We start from the raw sequence: 22,929 nt of genomic DNA, 5'->3' as shown, positions 1-22,929 counted from the left end.
CGTGGGGAGTGATTTTTCGGAGAATAATTAATGATGCTGTTAGCATGAGAAAATGAAGAAGGTACGGGTACGGATACAACAAGTTCGAGCACGCGGACAAACACCACGAGCATGAGCAGGCACGAAAAGTCAAACTATGTCATCATGTAATAAAACGTCAAAAGTATGCCCGGATTGCGTGGGTCATACGTTGAAAAAGAACAGCTCGGTTAATGGTGAGGTCATTCTCTCTAGGGTGAATTTCCCCATTGAAAGTGGAGAAGAAAGAGGTAAAGGAGGCATTCCAAGTAAAAAAACATGTGGATTAAATTTGGATAAATGAAAAATAAAGCTGGGGAGAGGAACGGAAAGATGGAAGATGCGCCCGACATGACGCACGAAACGACGACGTACATGCCCGAGCCGTAAAGCAGCACCTACCCTCGATAAAATTCCGTCCCACCACGGTGCCTTATTCCCAACAATTTTTTACTCTTCTAGCCAGCAATTGATCACTCGGATACTAAACCACTATTAAAATACCATCACCGTTACAAGTATTAACACCTCAACGAGCACAATTGTAGCAACTTGAGTCAAGTCCTAATGATTATAGTGTAGAAAATCATAGAAGTAGGTTTTACTTACGGTAGACGGTTGTTGTTTGGTGAAGGCTTTCGCAATCTATCGGTCGGACTCGGGGACTTCCGCACCATGCACGTCTTGTCACGTCAGCGTCCGCCGTGCGACTAACCTGTCGTCCCCCTACGCCCCTTCTGCATGCACTACTACCATTCAATCCTACCTCTATCCACATCACTAAATCCTCTTCATTTTTTCAAAATTTCTATTTACCGCCTGACTTTATTTATTCAAATCATTTTTACTATTATCATTAATTTTTATTATATCAACTTGACTAGGTTTGTGGAGAAATCAACGACGTTATTCCAGCTACTTCCCTTTTATTTAGGCTACTTTTTTTTCATTACAATATCTCTATTGTCGAGCAATGTTCATTTTCCCCTATTTGCAATTTATTTTTTATTTTTTTTTATTTTTTTTTCAATTACTCGGCTTGTGGTTGATGACTGTGAATTTTTTGACATTAAATTGCAGTCTACAATTGCCTGAAGTTCGACTCTAGTAGTGGCGCCTGGGTACGGGATACCAGAGAATCATATTATATTTTAGTATTTTAGTGTGTTAAAAATCGCAAGAGAATATTGTCAGAGAAACGGGACCCTAGACACCGTTTAGGCAACTGTCATTTTCCGAGTTTGGCGAATGTTCGATTTTGGTGCTTAGTCGTTGTGAACAGTCAGAAGTAAATCACCATCTCAACAATCTCAACTGTATTTTTTAATTAAATGCAGAACAACGAGAGGTATTGGGGCTGAAGATACTCGAGGAACGTGTCATACATTTTAAAAAGGTAAATTGGTCTCTTAATGATTGGTGGTGATATTCTCCTCATATTCTATGATATTCATCGTGTATCAATTAATTATTATAATTGGCCCGGCCATCAAATTGGCACTCCTAATTAATTGATATTGTATTGATGTGTGAATGTGTGATTCATTCCAAAACCAATGATACTTGACGAATGTCATCATGTTAATCATCCACTTCGAGTACTATTATTGGCAATAATAAAGATTCTTCATTTTTAATTTTAATCTAATCCTTATTTAAAAACAAAAGCGTAAGCCTTTCTGTTCAAAAATATGATTTTTCGGGATAAATACCGTATAATAATAACCACACGCATACTAATAAATAATTATAAAATATTATTCACTTTTCAACGATTTTCATCTTTTGACAATGGGTGGTCGTTCTTCATTATTATTATGACTATGACCATCTCAATTGATCGTCAAATAAGTGATATAAATAAAAATTTAATCATCTTTAGAATAAAGGATGGCACATGGTTCTCAAAATTACGGGTCGACAGACCACAGGACTGATGTACCTGATGTGGGATTCAGTCCAACTGAACTTTACAGCCTCAGTGAGAATATAACAACAAATATATATACGATAAATACCGGCTGGAAAACACTGGAAAGAGCATTCAAAAGCATAGGGACTAGTAAAGATAATCAGGGGCTCAGGGACAAAGTGTAAGAATCTATTGTTACTAATCACTGTACTTATTTTTACAATGGTTAAATTATTCCTTAGGCATAATACTCAAATGAGTACAAATCAAGTGGTCACCCAAACGAGTAAAGACATAGCTAGGCTGACAGTACTGATGAGGCGTGGTGATAAACAGCAAAAGTTACAAATAGAAAAACTAACGACAGACTTCAAAGAAGCAGTACGAAGATATTCTGACATGCAAAAAGTACGTCACTACATAAAGAATGTTAATACAGTAAACATGGAAGGCATGTGCAAAATATCTAGATGGATTTTAGACATTTTTTGAAGTACAACACTTTAGAGTACTTACAGACGGTACAAACGGCATTTTCAATTTATTTTCTGGTTATTATTGATAACCATTATTAAATTAACTTGTCCAAATTCATAGATAATTTTTTTTGTAATCTTACCCGCGATGATTGTAGACACTAGCTGATAAATCTAAGAGGCATATCTTACCCTCTACAAATCTTATGGATAGTCAGGATGGTGATGGTGACGTTGATGTGGATGTTGATGTTGATGTTGATGTTGATGTTGATGTTGATGTTGAACGTCAGAGTCTCATGCAAGCCTACATGGATGATGAAAAAAAAGCAGAGCTAAGGTAATCTCTTCGCTCATCAAGCTTGATAAAGACCATTAAAGACTAGATGTATTATTCGTGACATGATGATTCTTTCAGAACATTAGAATTCGAGCAAGGCATGGTACTGGAACGAGAGGATAGGATAAAGCGTGTTGAGGGTAATATCCTCGATGTGAATCAAATAATGAGAGAATTAGGTGCACTGGTACATCAACAGGGGGATGCAATTGGTAAGATATAAAATATTAAATTCATTATTCCATTCAATTCTATAATAATAACTACCTTATTCGTTCAGATACCATTGAAAATAATATTGAGAACGTTCATGGAAATGCTGAGCTAGGGGCACAGGAGCTCGTAAAGGCCAGTAATTATCAAAGTAAATTCAGACGGAAAATTTGCATTCTCCTCGTAATAGCTGTTATCGTTCTCATTATACTGACCATTATTCTAGTCACGAAATTGAGTTAGCGCTTCCAGCCAATGTAGATTATATTTTGTTCAAACTAACCAAGGGCTGTCTCAATTACCTTTACTATTTTTTATCACTACTATTGTGGAGAAGAAAGATATTCTATGTCTTTTTGTTTTTAATATGAATTATGAAAACGCACAAAACGAGTATTACTCTCGATAAGTTGTTTTTCATTGTATAGAATATAGGCAAAGGTTTCATTATTCTCAGCTGCCAGTAATGAAATGGAATTTAATTAAATAATAATTACCAACTTTTTGTTTGTTCAGTCAAGCGTGAACAGGTTAAAATTGTCCGAGACAACTCAATTAACTCGAAAATCCAATTTGAGTCAACGTAAATGATAATTGTTAGGCATTCCAAGATAAAAAGAAATAAAATTGAAAATAGATTCATTAATTATCACCATTATCATAAACTATTATCTTGATATTGTATATACTTCTAATGAATTATCTTTCTCGGAGGATACTCAGTAATATTGTAATTGTTAACTTGTATGCAAAATTATAGTAATAATGCAATTATACTACAAAATATATATATAAAAAAAAACAAAGAAAAAATAAATACAATTTTAAAACCTACTTACCTATATTCTATTAAAAATTATACTTGGTGTACTTCGAGTCTTTCATTGGTTCTATTAAAAAATATTTATGCAATTTATTTTATTACTATTGAGGGTACAGTTCTCATCACATAAATAATATGAACTTTATAACGTTTTTACATACAACTATTTGCACAACAATCTTCGAAAATTCATGTTTATTATATTGAAACTTGGCAAGTATGGAATTAAGGTACGGCCGAATTATCTCTCCGACATTATCTACGTGGTTATTGTTGTATAACATTAAAAAAAAATCATTTTACAGATGGAATCATCGAATTGATGTATGAAAGCATCTACGAAATAATACTTTTTAATAATATAATGAAGAAAAACAGAACAAAAAATAATATCTAGGAAATGTAGAAAAGATAATTCAACTGGGTCTTAAGATTTAGGGTATTTAGTACATAGATGCTGAAAGATGCTCCTTCTTAAAGAGTAAATAATACTATCGAACGAGTTATTCCAGTCTTTTTATGGATTAAAGGGTTACACTATACTGGAAAAAAAAATCGTTTTTTTTTCGCTTAAAAAATTTGTTATTCTTTTAAGAATATTTTTTCTTGAAAATTATTCGGAAATATCTATGATATGTATGTAAAATAAAAGTTTCCGTATAAATATAATATGTGCATTAAAGAACAAATTCATTTTTTGACCTGTTTTTTCGAGCGTCAGGGTAGTGTAACCCCTTAAGACAGATAAGAATAATTTTTAAATATCTATACTTTCTATGCTTTCAATTTAATATTTTGCAACTGTGGTCTGCTCGATTTTAATCGTGACTGCAGGGTGAGAAGCAATCCAGCAAGTACATCGTGGTTGGGTAATTTTTTAGCAAATAATAGACGTTTAACTGAGTCATCGTAGGTCAGCAGGGCAATCATATTTTGAAGAAGAAATCCCTGGCAGTACTCTAGTAATTGTGCAGCGTTATATACCTGGAGTTATACAAGAAAATAATCGATGAAAATTTGATGGTAGGCAACATTGGATTGTGGCAGAACTACCTTAGCATGGATGTACATGGAAACGATGTTATCGAGATCAATCATAGCAGAGCATTGAGATTCGCAAAATCGAAGCAATCCATCCAGTTGGAAAAAGTTGGCTGCTGCCATTAATTCTAATACATCGCTCTGGTTCACTTCTAGAGTAGTACAGCCACCGTGGTATAGAAATTCCATGACCATCTGGGAAGTAAAATCCATTGTTTATTTAAAATGACTTTTTGTATCTTTAGTTTTGTTTCTTTTTTTTTTCTTTTTTTTAGATAGGAAACGTGAGGGATATTTTATATCACCTGAAAAATATGATAACGTATATCATTAATCTGCACGATTGGTGGGTTTCCCTCACACAATTTTGAACTCAGCATATTCCTGAACCTCGGTGAAGACGTGACCAGAACAATTTTATGTCCATAAAATACCTTCCCCTCCACTCGGAACTGAACATCACTTAGCTCTGGATTATTAACAAACTTGGGGTCTATCCTAGAACCACTAGATAGAGTTGTATCCCTGATTGGTTTTATCGGTTCCCATCCAAAGCAGGTGGAGAATATATCACCAAGCAAAAGTATTGTGTCCTCCCTCTGTCATTCACGAAAAAAAGAGGAGTGATCAACGTAATTGATAATGATGCTAATATGATTATACTAATAATAATAATAGAAAATACAAAAGATATTCATCACTCTTCCTCAAAATTACTCAAAATAGGAATTTATTTATATTATATTATATTATATAGTATTACCTTACTATATCGAAAGATATTGAATAGCAACGGAAGACACTCCTGCACGAATTGATTAGAGTAATCATCTGGACGGACTTGGAGAAAATCGTGGAGTAACTGATCAATGACAGTATCTTTTCTCATTTCATGTGCCGTGGAGAGGCTGTGAATCCAGCAATGCAGACTCCACATTACGTTGAATCCTCTGAGCTCCATAGTAATATCGAGATGATTGCTCTCAGCGCTGTGGTACATGGCTTCGTGCAGGGCTTTATTCTGATTTTTATTAAAAACCGGTTCCTTTTCCTCTTTACGACCACTGCGACCATCCAACGACTGCTGTTGTATGTTGCTCTGGTATTGGCCAGTATTAGAATTTCCCTCAGCGAGAATTTCTTCAAGGGACAAAACCTCCTCTCTTTCACCTCGTTTTGCAGAAAAATTCAGGGGATTTGAGAGAAGCTGACGAAGACAGCCTCTCTGTCCGTGAGCAGTTGCCACTGAAATAGCTGAATAACAGCCTCGCTGCGCAGCCCCAGAGTAACAGAAGGAGTCCTTCATAAGAGTAGATAAGAATGGTTGAGCCCCATGTGCCAGCAGCAGAGCGACCATCTCATGATTTCCAGTGGCTGAAGCTGCCTGGAGAGGAGTCACTGTGCACTTGTCCTCACTGAGTTTCGCACCACCCTCGACACCTGCTCCTCTCTCTAACAGAATCCTAGCGATACTGCAGTGACCCAGAAGAGCAGTGTATGTCAGAGCTGTCCAGTGTTGTGTCTCTGGATTGAAACAGCTCTGAATAGAATTTGAATTGTTGCCATAGGAGTAGGAGGGTATTTTTTGTCCAGGGCTACTTGTAGTTAGGACGGCGGTTGTGATAGTTGGATTTATTGTTGGTATTGTTGAATTTGAATTGGCGAGTGGTAGTGGGCTCTCGACATTGGGATCTGCACCGGCGTCAAGGAGGGCAGTCACTGCAGTCTCATTTGCTACAATGCAAGCGAGCATCAGAGCTGTAAAGCCATTGTCATTGACAGTATTGTGTTTAGTGGTGGGAAGAAAAGCACAGGCCTGGGATATGAGCTCCGCACGACCACTTATCATCATCTTAAAGGCCATATCTAGGCTAAGACGGCGGATATATTCCAAATCGTCAATGCGTTTCGATAGAGTTATCTCGTCGAAAGTGATGGAACGCACTGGACAATCGACCCCAGGAAGGAGGAGTCTTGCTGCTTGATTTATATCGTCGTGGTCGAGGATGAGGCTGTGACGGTGGTCAGCATGTGCTGTAGCTACCCGTAGCCACTCGACGAGGGGTGGCAGTACAACGTAGGCGCGCTCATAGGAGAGTTCTTGAATTGCTGGACCCCCTCTCTCACCATGCTCAAGTTGAGAACAGCGCATATAATAAAACAAGGCATTTAATGCCTTATTGGTGAGCGGTAGAGAGGACCCGCCGGTATGAGAAACTTTTCCAATTAGATCGAGTAATTCGGCCATTGAGCCAACACAAGTTGTCAAGAGTGACGACTCAACGAGTGCCGCAACAGGCAGTGTTGTTGATGTCTCTCTTCCACTCTTTGATGAATTTGAAGAGTTTAATGAACTGACACTAGCCCATCTGGGCATAGCGAGTGCCCCACAAGCTATTCTACCGGCGTTTAAATGTGCATATGGCTGAAGGAGTCCCCAAAGGTCACCACTGTTGGCGATTGCATGTTCCAGCATGCTAGCTGTGAGAGTTGTGTGGGGCTCAGTGGGAAGACATTGCAACAGTATCTCCTCCAAAAGATTCTCCATTCCTGCAGCAAGATAAATAGCAGCATATTCATGAATCATCCTACCAAGTTTAACATCTGACATCCATCGAAAGAATCTACCAACTGGAAGCTGAAGGCCAGAGCGAGAGGCTTTTGATTGTTTGATTTGATCTCCAGAAACGGCAAACATGGCAGCAGCACGGAGGCAAGCCTTTGTGCAAGAATCAGCGAGGGCTGGACAGAGGACTATTTTAAAGGCAGAGTACACTTCGTACTTGGAGCAAAGACCGAGAGGCCTTGATAATCTCTGTATTTCTCTTGCGATGCGAACTAGGGCACGTTGGAGGAGATATGAGAGTCTCGGAATCGTCTCCATCGCTACCTCATCCACATGTTCTCGAGTTCTACCATTTTGCAGCAGTCTTAAAACGTCGTGATGTGTCCAGGGCAGCTGTTGTAGCTCCACCAAACGATTATGGGAATCAACCCATACAAATTCATCAGCACTCGTGACGTTTGTATTGATTGTCTCAAGACTAGAATGTCGTATGAGTCTTCTAACTGCCGGTTCAGAACTCTCAGAGCCACTTAGAGAGGAGTAAGTTGACGTTGATGTGTGGGAACGCATTGTCAGTTGCTGAATGGCTAGTTTAATGTCCTCCAGTCCAGAACTATGCTGCGACCATGGCACTCCATGCAACTGTATCGTCACCGTGTTATCAAGTACATATTAATGGTATTTTAATGTTATATTTTTGGGATATAAACGGCACTTACCTTGGCGGGAGTGGCTCGATGGCGATTACGACTCTGTCCATTTCTTATGCGGCCATTTCTCTGAGTAACTGACGCTGAGAGCCTGTCATCCTCGGGGACGGAATTCAATTGGCAAGGATTTTGACTACGGTGATGACGATGGGGTGGGGAACTACTGCTTGTATGTCCACCTGTATCGGACATACTTGCGTGCCCTGATGAACGGTTCTCGTCGGAGGAGCTATTGCCCGTACCCTCGCTACTCATACGTCTCGGACCCTAAAATATTTATCATGATCTCAATCTAATCCACTATTATTCAATTTCACTATTCTTAATCCTCCCTCATAATATATTTACCAATTATTTCAATTATATTTTCATAATTCAACTTGATCATCTTCCTTATTTTTATTTATTTATTTAATTTTTTCATATAATGAGTATAATATGCCTATCTGCCTCCACCATACTATTTGAAAAAAAAAATAAACAAAACATGTTAATGAATATATTTAATTTCAACTTAACAGTACCTGAAGCTCATGCAAATTGATATGATGATGTTGAGCTTGGTGTGGATATTGGGGCGTAGGTGTTGGTGCCACACTGTCCGTGTCCCTTTCCGGTATCATATGAACCATATTATGTGATTTTGAAGGTGGTAATTCTGAGCTATCCTTGGCATACGGCGGAGAGAAAATTTCTCGTGTACCACCTCCGGGTCTAAAGTCAACCCGAGAAAGGTAAAATAATTTAAATGGTCGACCGGCTACGGAGGAATTCAAACAGAGTGATTACGCCCGATGGTACATTTTTAATTAATGTTAAATGAATAGGGTATTAATATCGTATTTAACTACTCGCAGATATCAAATTGTGAAACTGATAAAATCGTACGGTTTAGCATGTTTGTTCGAGGTACCCATTTGGCTTGCATGTCGTATATCTTTTTGAGGTCAGCATCTCGCGCGGGCCCTGATACCGTTGCCCAACAGTCACAGATAAAGAGGATAAAACAATTAATAAAATAATTGAGAGAGAAAGAAAAATACAGAAACCAAAATAAAACGCTTAAATGCGCATAAAAAGAAAAGGGTAGGTGGTGAAATACGGGAGATTGGTGGTGTGTGACCGCGTAAAGGTATTTTTAAGCAAATGTTGTCTATATAAAATAATAATAAACACTTTATAAATGTGTCCAACGCATATAACGATATGGATTTATTTTTCTTTATTTCCTCATCTTTTTGAGATGAGGATTATTAGGATGAGCAAATCAAACGCTATCGGCTATGAGAAGATTGTTCATACATTTACTCAGTAATTAAACATGATATTTCGATTCAACCATGTTCAATGATTTATTTACCCCCTCAATCTCCATTGCTGTACAAAACTCCAGTCCGCCTTAAATCCGGTCGTATCACCAGGCAATGACCAGTAGTCCTCTAGGAGAGTCTCATCTTCTTCTATCCTGATGATGTCCTTCTTACTGGGAGTGACCTTGATGATTATTTCACTGGTTCCTTCATTATTACGTGTTTCAACATTTTGACAGTCAAGAGTTAAATGTTGAAATTTCTGGTTTGGATGTTCACTGGCTTGTATCACTGACCACGAAGATTGACTCTCGTCAGTTATCATGCTCATCTGTTCATAATCGTGTGCGATATTTGGATTATTATCCCCACAGTAAATAACCACTTTATTTTTACAATTGCTCGTAGGTTTTTCCTCATTATTATTCCAGTTGGGCGTTACCATGCTGAGATTCAGTAAAGGTTTAGGTGGTGCGGGGCGCGTTGGTAGTGGTCCTCGACTTTTGTGCACTCCTAACGATTTGTAGGGGCTCGATAACAGTGCACTCGGACACTTTACTGAACTCCCGACAAACTGCTCCCTAGCTTTTCCATCAAATGTCAGACGAGTTTTGTCCTCAAGCGTCGACATGCTCTCATAGACATCACACTTTGTCGCTTCCTGCCACTCCCTCGACGGTGTACGGTTCACAAATGGTATAGGCCTCCGCAGAATGAAATTCACTGTGTCCGACTGTTTGCCAATGTATGATTCAATTGGTGGCATATCCATTCTGCAACCCTTCAATTCTTTGCACATGTGACAATTGCAATTAGCGCTGGTGCAGGATGAATTTTTCTTTGGCATTATTAACTCATTTCCAGAATTTTAACGAGTTATTATGTGTGAGTACTTGTCATCCATGGCAATCAGTATTGACAAAGAAAGTTACATTGAAATATTCGTTTATTAATGAAACGTAAGTCGTCATTATGTCAATTCACTCGATTTATTTGGAGGGATTTGCGATTAATCCTTTAAGATATTGATAAATTTACAATTTAGAGATAAGTTTTAATGTGGAGAGCCACTTACATTCTCGTTCGGATGTAAACATATGACTGAACTAAGCCTCTTTCGTGACTTCCTGCACATCAACGGGTGAAACGTGTGTACTTCCTCTGTTGGGCATCGCGAGGGGGGTAATGGAAACAACCTCATCCAACAGTATATAGGCGTCTTTTGTTATAAATTCAGTGGTATCATTCATGGAAGAATATAAGCAGCGAGGTGTAGGTCAAGTCCATTAGGGACGAGGGGCTCACTACTCACAGCCCCTAGCCGACGTTAAACGTTTTATTTTTTTGCGAATGAAATTTCATGTTTCCCTCATTGAAAAGACCAAGAGTACCAGTGTTAGTATCAGTGATTTAGGGCTGAACATCCGGTGCTCATCCTACATCCTGCTTCAACTCAACCCCTGCCAACCTCCGTGACAATTTAAAAAGAAGAAAAACAAAGGTAACATCGGAGCAATCGCTGCATTCCCTCCCCCCCCCCTTTTTTTTTTCGCAAATTTCCTGTCAAAAAATTTCGCACATGCTTCATTAGGGATGTGTCTAGTACACTACTTTCATCTCGGTTTGAGCAGGGTTTTAAATGAGTATGTTTGAAAGTTACGTGTTTTGCAATGAATGTCTGGGAACTTTAAGTTGTTGAAAATGTAAAAGTGGAGGATTATCGTGAACTGACAACAATAAACGCTAAACACATATTCAGGCCAATGTGTTTCCCGTGAGTACACATTCACAGCGTCCTCACTCTTTTTCTTCAACTAACGTTTCTCTTCTTAATTTTTTCCAACACATTTTTCGATTTCACAGAGATAAGTCTAGGTACTCCTATTATTCTCCACATCGCACCGCTATTTTTATTTGTTTTTTCGTTGTTATTTGTTTTTTTTTGTTTGTTTGTTTGTTTTTTTTCTAAGCCACCGCTACTGTTCCAGGATTTCAGCATTTTCAGTTTTTAATGATCAACTTTGATGAGAGGGTGAAGAAGAGGTGGAGGGAAGAAAAATGAAAAATTGATTTTATGACTCTGGGTAAGGTTATCGAACCTCCAGGCAGACGGCAATGCGGGGTTACATCAGGCTCCAACTTGGGGACTTTTAACGCCATTTTCATCACTTGTTTTCTTTCTACCTACCTGACCTGCCACAATCAATCCTTCTTATTCGTTCATAGTGTGATTAATTTCGCAAAGCATTATGCCATTTTTCATGGGGTTTTCTTTTTTATCTCTCAGATGGGTATGACATTGGAATGTCATTCAACTTGTCCGACATCGTTCATCGATAGAGAGGTAATTGGTCAGCGCTCGTAATTTTTAACGAGCGCTTCTCCACCTGAAATTTTTTTCGTGGTAATACTTACCTTCGTGGCGTTGGACGAAGAATTTCGTGGCCAGACTCTGGCATACACGCACTCAAGTGATTGGGAGGTGTTACCGCTTGGACCTGCTGTTGCTGAGGCGAAGGACTAGATGCTCCGAGAAACAGCGTTTGGGTATAGGGCTCCATCCCTCATCGTGAATGAAAATAGAAAATTAAAATTTGCGAATTCATGAATAAATGAGGTGGTAATTGAAATTAGTATCGTGCGAATTTTTCACTGAAATGAAAGTTGGTAAAAACTTGAGCCAATTTATAGAGGGGTCTCACACTCAATTAGAACAATATGATGGAGAAGGAAAGTAATTGCAGTAGGTACTTTCACGAGCACCTGGAAGGTCATTAGTGGATATGCACAGGAATAATTACCGGTATCATTAAACGATAGAGATATTATGCTTACCTGACGAAATAATGCTTATTAATAATGGACTATTTAATCAATCATAATAATTTTTCGGGGACGCAGATGCAAGTAATGAGCAATTTCCTTTAACAGCACAAAGTTTTACTTTTTTCACTGACGTTGAGCATTAAACAGGAGTCTAAACAATTTGATAAATTAATGGCCAGAGTAATTTTGACAAGAATCGTGGAGTGTTGGAAAACAAGTTACAAGTTAGTCATTGAAGTATCAGGAGGGAAAATTTTTCTAGCGGAAATGCCATGTACAATATTAATAAAAAAATTGTGGGAGAATATTTTTTCTTAATAGAATTGTAATCACTGCTATTGGATTGAAATTTATCAGTGGCAAATATTAACAGAATGTCCTGGATACGTCAGAAACGTTTTCAGTCACTGCATTCCAAAGGGCTGGCCAACTAAATTTCACGTTGTATGTAGACACAACCACACACTCCTCTCTCTTTATCCCGCGTTGTCGACTGGCCTTTCACTGGCCCCTTCCATATTGAATCCTCAGTGAAGAGCCACTGTGACTATTTTACTCAACACGACCGAACTGAGATTTTTATGTGGAATATCGGATAAACACGACGCCAATAGTTAAATTATTAGTATATTCAGTGAATTATATTTCTGATTAAATCTGAAAGATTTAAGGGAAAGAGAAATCCCGAAGGAAAATAAATAAAGCAATATTTAAATATATGAATATGGAGATAAAAAAATTCTGTGCATACTCCTAATGTTTTAATAAATATAAAAATAAATGATATCACAACGTAATTTTTGTTTAGACTCCCCGATACTAAGAGAATTGCAGTTGGTTCCGTAACATAGCCAATGTCATTTACACTTGTATCATGAAACCGAGTAATAATTAATCAGGTTTAGTAAATCATCAATTATTAATCAATCAGTAATTAAACATTAATACATAATATTTATGGAAATTATAGCCATGCAAAACTATATTGCTATTTGTTAGTAAATAATAAAAAAATATATTTTCTTTTAGCACGCAAAAATTTTCAAAGAAGTAATAATTAAGATTATGCAACAACTCACCTGTTCCATCAAAAATACGAAAAATAATATAGTATTTCCATTTTGTTTCTTCTCACTCACTTTGAAAATCAAATTTACATTCACTTTTGTGTTAAATAACTCATTGTTTTTAACTGTCATTTGAACGGTTATTTGACAAATCAATTTTTTCCCACTTTATTTTAAAATATTGTACAACGATGGAATCAACAAGTTGTTGTGATATATCACGACAGTCTTGAAATGTAGAGTAAATAAAAAGCCATTTTTTACTTGTACAATTTTTTTATGGAATTTTTTATTTACCAATGTTTCAGTGCAGCCGGGAAGAAAGTCACTTTGTGATGGTGCCACCTGTAGTATAAATAGCTAATCGAAGAATGAACTTGACGTTAATTTGCAAAAATTGATTTGCAACCAGGAGACACGGCTCGTCCCTTTTTGGGGGCGGTCAATTACTGACGACAGCGGCACAGTTTGCACAGCATCTTTCTTTCTGGGTCCACTGGAAAGACTGGAGGGGATAGATTGTGAGAAAGAAGATAGATGAGGTTGGAGAAGTACGACTGTATGAACGCAGCTTTAGCAGAGAAGATGCCGCAACAGAATATGCATTTTGAATAACTCGAAAACGAAATATTTCAACCATCCTATTAACAAATATTTTTTTCCATTTTAGTGGAGTTGAAATTGTTAATTCATTACGAATCGTCGGTCGCTCCGTAACTCAGATCTGTTCACTGCTCCCGGGAATTCCCATTATTGCGAGAGTGGTGAATTTTTTTTGAAATTTTTCAAGTGGAAATTTTTCAAAATATGAAAAAATTAAAAATCACTGCACGAGGGCTCCTTTTCCCCCATTTCGGATCTGCGGTCGATCCGCAACTCATATCTGTTCACTGCTCCCGGGAATTCCCATTATTGCGAGAGTGGTGAATTTTTTTTGAAATTTTTCAAGTGGAAATTTTTCAAAATATGAAAAAATTAAAAATCACTCCACGAGGGCCCCTTCTCCCCCATTTCGGATCTGCGGTCGATCCACAACTCAGATCTGTTCACTGCTCCCGGGAATTCCCATTATTGCGAGAGTGGTGAATTTTTTTGAAATTTTTCAGTCCAATTAACTCACAAATAGAAAAAAATTGGGAGAGGTACTACAATGCCAGTGGGGTGACTAAAACTCCCAAAACTGAGCCTCTCTTTTAGTTAATCCTCTTTGATTTCGAACAAATTCGGGGCGGGAAATTTCGAATGAAAAACACATGACTTCTGTTTGTTCGATTTAATTTCATAGTTCTACAGCTGCGTACAAATTCATCGGTAACATTCAATCAATTCATCGTTAATCATTAAGATGGAAATATTAAATCACTGCTTAATTGGCAAAAAAACGTAATAAACAATAGAAAATAACGTAACTATCTACTCAAAGGAGTTCTGTCTAACTTGGAACACATGATTGAGTGGCGAGAATTGGGAATACTGGTTACGTGTGGGTGTCGTCTCCACCTTGATATCACAACGAAGGATCACGACACCTGAGGGATTCACTTTGACCTTGATTTTCCTCTTGGGTTCAAGAACACCGTAGTATACGTCCTCATACAGATCCTGCAACCCCAGCAATTACAGAGAATAAAATAAAATACCATGGTTATTACAATGACCAATTCAAGAATCAAATGGTAACTGGAATATTTCGGAATTGCTGTGAAATAGCAAAATTTTTGTTGAACAGCGATTAAAAAAAATATCTCACCTCAACTTTGTAACCTTTCTTGTACTGTAATCCCAATTGCTCCAGCGTAACCGACACATCCGAGGGTGTGCCATCAGTTCTTCTATTCACGAATGCAATAGCGTAAGAGTAATAATTCTGCTCTACTGGAGTTATTGGCCTAGCCCAAATTTCGATGCCTTTGTGCTGAAATGTTCATTATAAATCGATCAACAATGAATATTTGGATATTTATATTTGAAGAATATCAATTTTTATTGATAATTCATCGAACCTTGTAGATCCTCCGTCCTTGGATACCCAAAGGATCCTGGTTCACAGCGATAATTTTCCTGTTTTGCAGGATCGCTTTGAATTCTGGCCTGATTGTTCTCAGATCCACTGACATCAGCAGTGGTGCCGCAAAGATCGCCCAGAGGGCCATCTGCGTTTTACTCTGCTCGTAACTCAGCCCGAAATTTCCAATTATCAGCATGTCCGGGTCATTCCAGTGGCCTGGACCGGCATTTGGCACGATACTGTCCTGATTATCACCATAGTAGTCAATTATCGTCTCGATGCTCGACCAGGAGTCCTGAATGTCATTGTAGTTTCTCCACAGATTGCAGTGCTTGATTATACTCGTCCAATTTGGCTGGAATGGTAATTTTTTATAATTATGAAATGCTCTCTTCCCGCTATTATTATTGGACAGATGATCTAGAAAAATGTGTGAACAAACGTTCTCTCCAGATGGGACACTTTCCACCGAAAAATATCTGATCATTTCTCCTACAATTACTCATTACTTCAGTAACAATGATGAATATTCTCACTCCACTTGTGATTCCATATCTGTGGTGCAAATTTTTTTCTATTCGTGAGAAATCTTTTCCTTGAAAAATGTCGTTTGAAAATATCTCGTGACTCGATTTCTGATTGTATATCTTTAATGAATCATTCATTGTTTCATTTAAATCGTTGCATGAAAAGATGCAAGTTTTTCTGCAGCTGAGAGAATTATCAATAAACAATCCAACAATCATTCACCCAATTAACGGATTTATTTTCTTTCAGTGACTTCATTTCTATTTCATTTTAATGAGTTCACTTACATTTATTCCTGCATAAATTTGATAAACTGGCCAGCTGCAGGAATAAACCATATTTCGTCCAGTGCGATTCATGAAATATCCGAATTCAGGATAACCTGAGGAGATGAATGAAATATGATTGATGTCAATGTTTTTTCCATTATTTTCCTGGCATTGTGCGAATGGCGAATAATCATGCAATCATTTATAATGGTTTTATGAAAGAACAATCGAAATGGATAAAAAAAAAATTACCTTTGTCCATGTCAAACGCATCGGCATAACATCCATCTAATTTGACATAATCAACTTCCCACGATGCGAACATGCTTGCATCTCTCTCCATATGTGCAATACTCCCGGGATATCCGCCACAAGTGTAATTGCCATAGTCCCCGTAAATACCGAACTTGAGTCCATTCGAGTGAATCTGAATCAATTTTACTCCATTGCATCACCAAATTCATCATAATAACCATTCCTCCACTCTTGATTTATCCATAATGAATTTTATAATTCATGGAAACTATGGGAATAATGTGAAAATCATGTGAGAACATGCACTTATAATTGTCGTAAATCACTCCTCAAATTAGAATGTGAGAAAACTCCTGAGGCGTGGGGATAGGGCTGGAATTATTATTTTTTATTGACAGCGCACGGGATATTGAAAATTTTCATTTGTACCAAAGTAACAGCCTCCAAGAAAAATTTTACTCACGTCCCAAGAAATCGTGAGTAAATCATGCACGCAAAAAAAGAAAGTTAAGGAGTTCCCTCGCTCGTGAAAGAGCCCAAACTGCGTATTAATTTTTAACGAGCTGATTTGACCATTAACTTCAATGTTTTTAATTTATTCCTGAATTTTTCGCAACAAAAAAAAAATCACGCAGTATAATTCATTGGAAAATTCAAGTCAATCGCGGATTTTCATTGAAACGTGAATATTATTTACTAAATTTAATAACTCTGAGTTTTTAAAAATGTTTTACTAATTGTTATGGAATATTGGATTGAAATTTCGGGGGGGTTTGGGTGGGTGTACGTTTTAATAAAAATATCCAATGCTTGAAAATAAAATAAAAAAATGCACTTCTTCCTCTTTGGAATGGGAATGATGATTTGGAAAGATAAGGATTTAATTATGAGACATCGAAAAAGCAGAAAGGTTGAACGAAAGAAATGAAACATGAAGTATGTGGAAAGAAAGTGAAGGTGAACGGGAGTATGGGGGGATACAAGAGCTGTAAACTGGAAGTTCCGGATGGAGCAGGATGATCTTACATAATCACCGAGATCCTTGAGACCATAGGGGAATCTGTTGCGATCTGGAACGAGATTATTGCCTGTGTCCCGGTACTTTTCCGACCAGCAGTCGTCGATATTGACGTACTCGTAACCGAGATCGGCATAGCCCTCTGTCACCAGGATATCCGCCATGGTCCTGAAGAGCTGATCGCTTCAGGGTGAACAGAACAATTTTATTAATATACAGTGATGGCACACCCAAGGACGACAAATAAATAATTATCACTGCCAGTTTCGTCGAGAGGAAAGCTAAAGCTCTCCAATTAAAATATTTCGTTTCCTGTTTTCACCATCTTTTATGAATCTGTAATGAACCCAGTCGTCACCATTCGGATAAGAGTGATGAAATGACAAAATCACGAGTTGTTTATGAATCTATAAAGCGCAGTCGTGCACAAACAGCAGTAAATCTCTCACCGATTCTATTATTTTCAACCTGTTGGGAAATTAACGTTCAACTTCCAGGGGAAAAATCAAAATCTTCCCTGAGTAAATCAATTCCATACTCAGATAAAAAAATCAATTCCAAAAACTTCGCATTCTATCTTTTACTTCTATACAGCGGCTTTATTCTCGTCTAGGAAAATTATTTCGAAAGGAAAAAATCAGGGAAAATTGCGTGATTTCCTGGCTGTCATCACCATTTCGATATTCATTGTCTATTCTAGAGTGATCCCAGGGTGAATGTATCACGTAGCTCTGAGAAAGTCCCGGAGAAATGGGAGTGTCATCTACTTTTCCTTTTTTCATTAAAAATCATTTCGTTACTCAATATTATAATTTCTCCTGATAACTGCCTGTTTTTATTTGCTATACTTCTGGCGGAAATTTCAAGTGTCGTATCGAAACAGGTCTATCTTATCGTGATAAAATAAACGCGAGTGTCGATTTTTTGTCACGATTCCAAATACGGTAACTAAGAAAATCTACATCGTCTTTGTTTAGAATGCTGGTCGTCGAACTCTCCACTCACTAGACTATTTACCATCGGCAAACACTGGAAACTGCCAAGGTTTTAAGACCGCAATCTGTGGTACTATCGGTCAATTCCGTCTGTCCGCAATAATAAACTAGCAATTACCGGTCGAACCTAAGTATCTTTGAACCAGAGGAAACCCCTCCGAAATCGAGATATAACTAAACCACTTTTCGCAAAAAAATATCTCGGAAAGTGAGGACCACACTAATTCCTTCTAAACAGAACCTCCCTATTTGTTTCATGACCCCAGATTGAAGTCTGTAATTTAAAATATTTTTCTCGACACAAGACATAAAATTCCTATAAGAGAAAAACCTTTGGAAAGGCGAAATCGACTTATTTACTATTTCTCTGGTGAATGAAGAAACGCGATTGTGGTGTCCGGACATTCCAACGCCTTGAGCTTGAATCTTCGAGAGCAAAACCATCTACAGCATCCGCAATTAATCAGAAATATTCGACAAAAAGTTTGATGCCTCTCATAGCTGAAGCTCACAATAAAATCTTCAATCATTTTCGAGGTCTCATGACTAACATTATCTCGTCAACAACTTTATGAAAATTCAGAACGGTAGAACAATGGGATGAATCAAGATGACTATAATTCCCGAGAGCGACTTTTCACCTTGAATTTATTACATCGCCTTTTAATTTCAAATCCATTAACTCCCAACGGAATTTCCTCTCTTAAAAAAAAAGACAAATCCAATCAAACGTTTTGTCTACTATTAAAGTCTACTATTTTTCATATTCAATGCAATATTGAATGCATTGGTTTGATCATTTTTTCGCTGAGCTGTTGATAAATCATTCAAAGTGAAATTCTCATCTTTTTAGTATTAATGAATTCATGTATAATTTTTATCGCCTCAAGTATTTTGGGAGCAAATTAACATTTTTCTCTTCATTATCGATTTATCTCGAAAACTATCGATTCAAGGTGAAAACGTTGAAGGACTTTTTATTGTAGCTGATTAAATTTCCAACAAAGGTTTGTTGATATTGCCTTTTAAAATCGAGAGATTGGGTAATAAAATCATATTAAATAGAATGATTGAGAAAAAAAATGGTCCGATGAGGTCAACACTCAAAAAATCCAAACGAAGGTGCATCGGTGCGTTTGTCACAAAATCCACGTGCATTAACACTTGGCATTTACACACCCTCGAAGCCCATAAATATCGAGATTAGCCGCTACTTCGAGCATGAAAAGAATGCTTTCGATCGGACCAGACAATGTGGCTTTAAAAAAAAATTACTTATAAAGTCCACGCGAGCTCTTTAAACCCGCGAAAGTGAAAACTAACAAATACACACTGACCCACATAAACAGTGAACCTCAGTAAATCATCCAAGGCTGCAAAGAGTGAACTTGAAATGTCCAAAACGGTGAGGCAATTATCATCAATAAAAAAAAGTAAAAGTCTCCTTGGTTTAATTAACATTAACGAGAGGCATCATATTTAATTGTAGCAAGCGCCAAGATGAACGATAATATAATGAGAACGAGAAATAACTCTCCAAGTGAGTGAGTATTGATAAAAAAAAAAAGGTGAATGGGAAAGTGGTAAACGAAAACTCACCTTATACAATTATCAGGATCATTCTTGCAGTCGGTGTTGCACCTAAATCTTTCCCACGCCAACCATCCCATGGGAGGAGTCCTGGCAAGGTCATTCTCTAGAGAAAAACAGGGAGCAACGAGTACTACCAAGAATATCCAGTTGATGATCATCCTGGTGAGTGACCACTGCAAAACAGAGTTGTCCACTTTTGAAAAAATCCTTGAAACAGTCGGTGGATGCTTTTCAACTCTTCAGGTTGAGTTGAACTAATCGACTGGCTGCATAGCTGAGTGAACTGAATTATAAATAAAGCCTCCTAGCAACAATCAGCGTGGGATGGCCACCGGACAAGCAGATAATACCACTGAGATCAATCACAGTCTCAATCATTGATTGGAGTATCAAAATGAAAAATGGTAAACACCGATTTATGATGATGTATTAAGTTGAGATGAATAATGCTCTGCTGACCATCTCGACACAAGTGTTGAGACCAGACTGATCTGCAATAAGAGACTCCAACCGGTGTTTGAAGTCACAGGCCGAGAAGTACTTTCACCCAATGCCCCATTTCATTTTTGCATTGGCTAGCTCACTCACCATCTGGTAATAGTAGTTGTCATAAGTTTCCCTCCTACCAACACATCCATTATCTCCATGTGGAAAAATATATTGAAAATACAAACAGCGAAGGTGGGGCCTTCTCCTTTCCCATTCACAAGATCATTTCACGCCCACAAAGTACAACAACAGTGAGACATTAGGTGCTATTTCTCGGGGGGATCAGCCTTTGTTTGGACAGGGCATTTTCAAGATACTCTGGGGCACGAGTTTGACTCGTTATGAAATTATCTGTGGGAATTTTAGCCTGTTATTGTACTCTTCATGCTTCATAACCGTGTAATTGCGCTCTACGAATCCTTTTGCAGGTGGATATTCAAAATGAGATTTAAAAAAAAATGCCGCCATTTTTTCATCCTTTTTTATCGTCGCTGATCACTGTTTTTTGTTGATTCAATTGTTGTTTATGTCTGTCAAATTTGATTGATGTGGAATTTAATTTTTTCAAGATGAAAACATTATTAAACTTCTTGTCACAAACAATTCGACTGACGTAAATATTTTTTTATGGGTTTTTAAAAAATATTCCTAACTCACGAATAAATTGGTCAATTGAACTCAATCTGAGCTCATTATAAAGAGAAAGAGGTTTACTGATCGCGGAAAAATATAATGCCATTTCATGAACAATTGAATAAGGTTTCAGCATTGAAAAAAGTTCATGGAATTCGGAGTTTCACAATGTTCATCACTTTACAAATGAGAATGAATATTCAGGGCCGAATTATCCCAAAATTTTGAAAAATATTTTCTCAAGATTAAAATGATTTCCATTAACTTTCACGAATTGATAAAATTAACATTTCCCATTCCCGTAAATTTCCCCATGAATCTTTTCAATTATTTTCTTAATGAGAAAATTTGATTGCACAATTTATAAAACTTGCACTGAATTGTTAATAGAGTTATCGGGAATTATCTTGCACCTTGATCCCTTGCATGATGCATTGATTTTATTTATTTCGGGGCCATCACAATATCTCCCGAGATGATTGATTGGGTGGAATTAATTACCTTTCGTGCTTCCCTGGATTATCCGATATGCAGGATAATTATCGTTTTCCTATCGAAAGTATTTTTCGCAAAATAAGAATTCAAAATAATCAACAAAAATTCACTTGGCGATTACTTTGCCAAGTGGTGTCTTAAATTGGCACGAGATATGACGGTTGTTTGTTTAAAGGTTACAAGGAGATAAGATCGGCAATATAGGAATTCGCTAATCAAGGGATTGGAATTTGAACAGTTCAATCAGCAGGTGAATAATTTAGGAAGGACTTGCTTCATTTTTATTACCCAATACGTAACCGATTTGAAGAATAAATGAATAATAATTTGCATATCAGCGCGATATTTCATTTAACAATTTCATTCAACAAAATAAAATTCTTCAGACAACAATCAACCATAAATTGCAAATACTTAAGGCATAATTCATCGATTAAATTATCAATTCATTGATTTGATTACCTCGAGAGAAAGATATTAATCGATAGTAAATTTACCTGCGAATCGAATGAAAAATGCGGAAAAACACTTGCGCAGTCTTCAAGTGGATCCAACTATCAATTACAAGCACTTGTTGCTTATATAGCGCATAATTTCATTATCAGTCTGTTTTTTACGCTGCAATCTGCCCGATAAAATCATGGAAATTGCTAGCGGTGAGATAAAGTCAGACGAAAAAAAAAATCAGTCGACGCCAGTTGCAATTTCACGCTCAACTTTTCCGATAATCTCGTTCTTCAATCAATCAGTAATTTACCCAGTAGAAATTTTAATTGATTATGCGGTTATCAGTTGAAATATTGATATTACTGTCAAGATGTGGGTTTGATGAGTATTGAGACTATTGAAAATATTGAATTTGCTGGAGAATTCGGAAAAATGTAAAGAAAAAGGAGTGATTTGTGGTATTACGTTATTCCCTCCTGTTTCTCGTAATTCCTCCCACCTCCTAACTCTGCACCACATTACAGAGGTTACATATATACTAGGCGTTTGTGAACACGATGCAAGATAGTGAAAGTCACTTGGATATTCCTTGGAGTAGCCTTTAGCCTCTAACGGTATTATTATAACTTGTGCAGCTCCTGCCTAGTCTTATGCCACAACTATCTATCCACAAATGTCGAGGCATTCGCACAAACTATCGACAAACTTGGAGGCTAAATATTTGAGAATAATTCCTCAACAGAGAATAACTCAAACACCACCAGAATATGTAATCTTAAAAAATTCACGTCCAATTCGCTCAATTTATTGGATACTCTATTTATTTATGGAGTATGACTTTAATTTATTTATTAAAAATCTTGTAAGTGCGACGAAAATTTAATTTATGAATGAAAA

At 37.2% G+C, this 22,929-nt stretch overlaps 3 protein-coding genes and 1 long non-coding RNA gene across 10 annotated transcripts; 2 read left to right on the top strand and 2 right to left on the bottom strand.

Annotated features, from left to right (window-relative positions):
* The first annotated feature begins 1,136 nt into the window (after positions 1-1,136).
* On the top strand, positions 1,137-3,443 carry Syx13 (syntaxin 13). Its single transcript, XM_011299889.1, has 6 exons — positions 1,137-1,414; positions 1,901-2,111; positions 2,173-2,338; positions 2,565-2,746; positions 2,825-2,958; positions 3,027-3,443. Exons 2-6 carry the CDS (start codon positions 1,909-1,911, stop codon positions 3,200-3,202), a joined length of 861 nt encoding a protein of 286 aa, XP_011298191.1. The 5' UTR covers positions 1,137-1,414; positions 1,901-1,908; the 3' UTR covers positions 3,203-3,443.
* On the bottom strand, positions 3,359-13,360 carry LOC105263597 (ankyrin repeat and BTB/POZ domain-containing protein BTBD11). Of its 5 annotated transcripts, none has more exons than XM_011299895.1 (8): positions 13,315-13,360; positions 11,825-11,972; positions 8,624-8,813; positions 8,109-8,366; positions 5,587-8,031; positions 5,129-5,422; positions 4,836-5,018; positions 3,359-4,766 (listed from the first exon to the last, which is right to left on the bottom strand). In XM_011299895.1, exons 2-8 carry the CDS (start codon positions 11,968-11,970, stop codon positions 4,557-4,559), a joined length of 3,726 nt encoding a protein of 1,241 aa, XP_011298197.1. In that variant the 5' UTR covers positions 11,971-11,972; positions 13,315-13,360; the 3' UTR covers positions 3,359-4,556. The 5 variants fall into 5 exon arrangements, with proteins under 5 accessions (XP_011298197.1, XP_011298196.1, XP_011298193.1 ...); XM_011299894.1 differs by lacking the exon at positions 13,315-13,360 and adding an exon at positions 12,245-13,127; XM_011299891.1 differs by lacking the exon at positions 13,315-13,360 and adding an exon at positions 9,460-10,190 and having other exon boundaries at positions 10,485-11,907.
* On the top strand, positions 13,048-14,684 carry LOC105263598 (uncharacterized). Its single transcript, XR_891910.1, has 2 exons — positions 13,048-13,134; positions 13,611-14,684. It is a non-coding gene; the product is annotated as an uncharacterized lncRNA (long non-coding RNA).
* LOC105263599 (alpha-N-acetylgalactosaminidase) lies at positions 14,561-22,167 on the bottom strand. Of its 3 annotated transcripts, none has more exons than XM_011299896.1 (8): positions 22,083-22,167; positions 19,975-20,141; positions 17,389-17,563; positions 16,360-16,534; positions 16,126-16,220; positions 15,306-15,665; positions 15,053-15,217; positions 14,561-14,904 (listed from the first exon to the last, which is right to left on the bottom strand). In XM_011299896.1, exons 2-8 carry the CDS (start codon positions 20,124-20,126, stop codon positions 14,716-14,718), a joined length of 1,311 nt encoding a protein of 436 aa, XP_011298198.1. In that variant the 5' UTR covers positions 20,127-20,141; positions 22,083-22,167; the 3' UTR covers positions 14,561-14,715. The 3 variants fall into 3 exon arrangements, with proteins under 3 accessions (XP_011298198.1, XP_011298199.1, XP_011298200.1); XM_011299897.1 differs by lacking the exon at positions 22,083-22,167 and adding an exon at positions 21,592-21,753; XM_011299898.1 differs by lacking the exon at positions 22,083-22,167 and adding an exon at positions 20,381-20,490.
* Between the last annotated feature and the right edge of the window lie 762 nt (positions 22,168-22,929).

Source organism: Fopius arisanus, unplaced genomic scaffold, assembly GCF_000806365.1.
Source record: "Fopius arisanus strain USDA-PBARC FA_bdor unplaced genomic scaffold, ASM80636v1 scaffold00015, whole genome shotgun sequence".
Classification (NCBI taxonomy): Eukaryota; Metazoa; Arthropoda; class Insecta; order Hymenoptera; family Braconidae; genus Fopius; species Fopius arisanus.
Note: the sequence above shows the minus strand (reverse complement) of the source record. Positions and strands in the feature narration are given on the sequence as shown.

Bases quoted from the DNA above. Each gene is read 5' to 3' on its own strand.
- Syx13 (XM_011299889.1), top strand. From the start codon at position 1,909: ATGGCACATGGTTCTCAAAATTACGGGTCGACAGACCACAGGACTGAT. The intron at 2,112-2,172 runs GTAAGAATCTAT...ATTATTCCTTAG, and splicing joins CAGGGGCTCAGGGACAAAGT to GCATAATACTCAAATGAGTA. The intron at 2,339-2,564 runs GTACGTCACTAC...CGATGATTGTAG, and splicing joins GATATTCTGACATGCAAAAA to ACACTAGCTGATAAATCTAA.
- LOC105263597 (XM_011299891.1), bottom strand. From the start codon at position 10,610: ATGAGGTTGTTTCCATTACCCCCCTCGCGATGCCCAACAGAGGAAGTA. The intron at 10,191-10,484 runs GTAAGTGGCTCT...AAAGAATTGAAG, and splicing joins GTTTACATCCGAACGAGAAT to GGTTGCAGAATGGATATGCC. The intron at 8,032-8,108 runs GTAAGTGCCGTT...GTGACGATACAG, and splicing joins ATCGAGCCACTCCCGCCAAG to TTGCATGGAGTGCCATGGTC.
- LOC105263599 (XM_011299896.1), bottom strand. From the start codon at position 20,126: ATGATCATCAACTGGATATTCTTGGTAGTACTCGTTGCTCCCTGTTTT. The intron at 16,535-17,388 runs GTAAGATCATCC...AAATTGATTCAG, and splicing joins TCAAGGATCTCGGTGATTAT to ATTCACTCGAATGGACTCAA. The intron at 14,905-15,052 runs GTGAGATATTTT...CTGGGGTTGCAG, and splicing joins AGAAAGGTTACAAAGTTGAG to GATCTGTATGAGGACGTATA.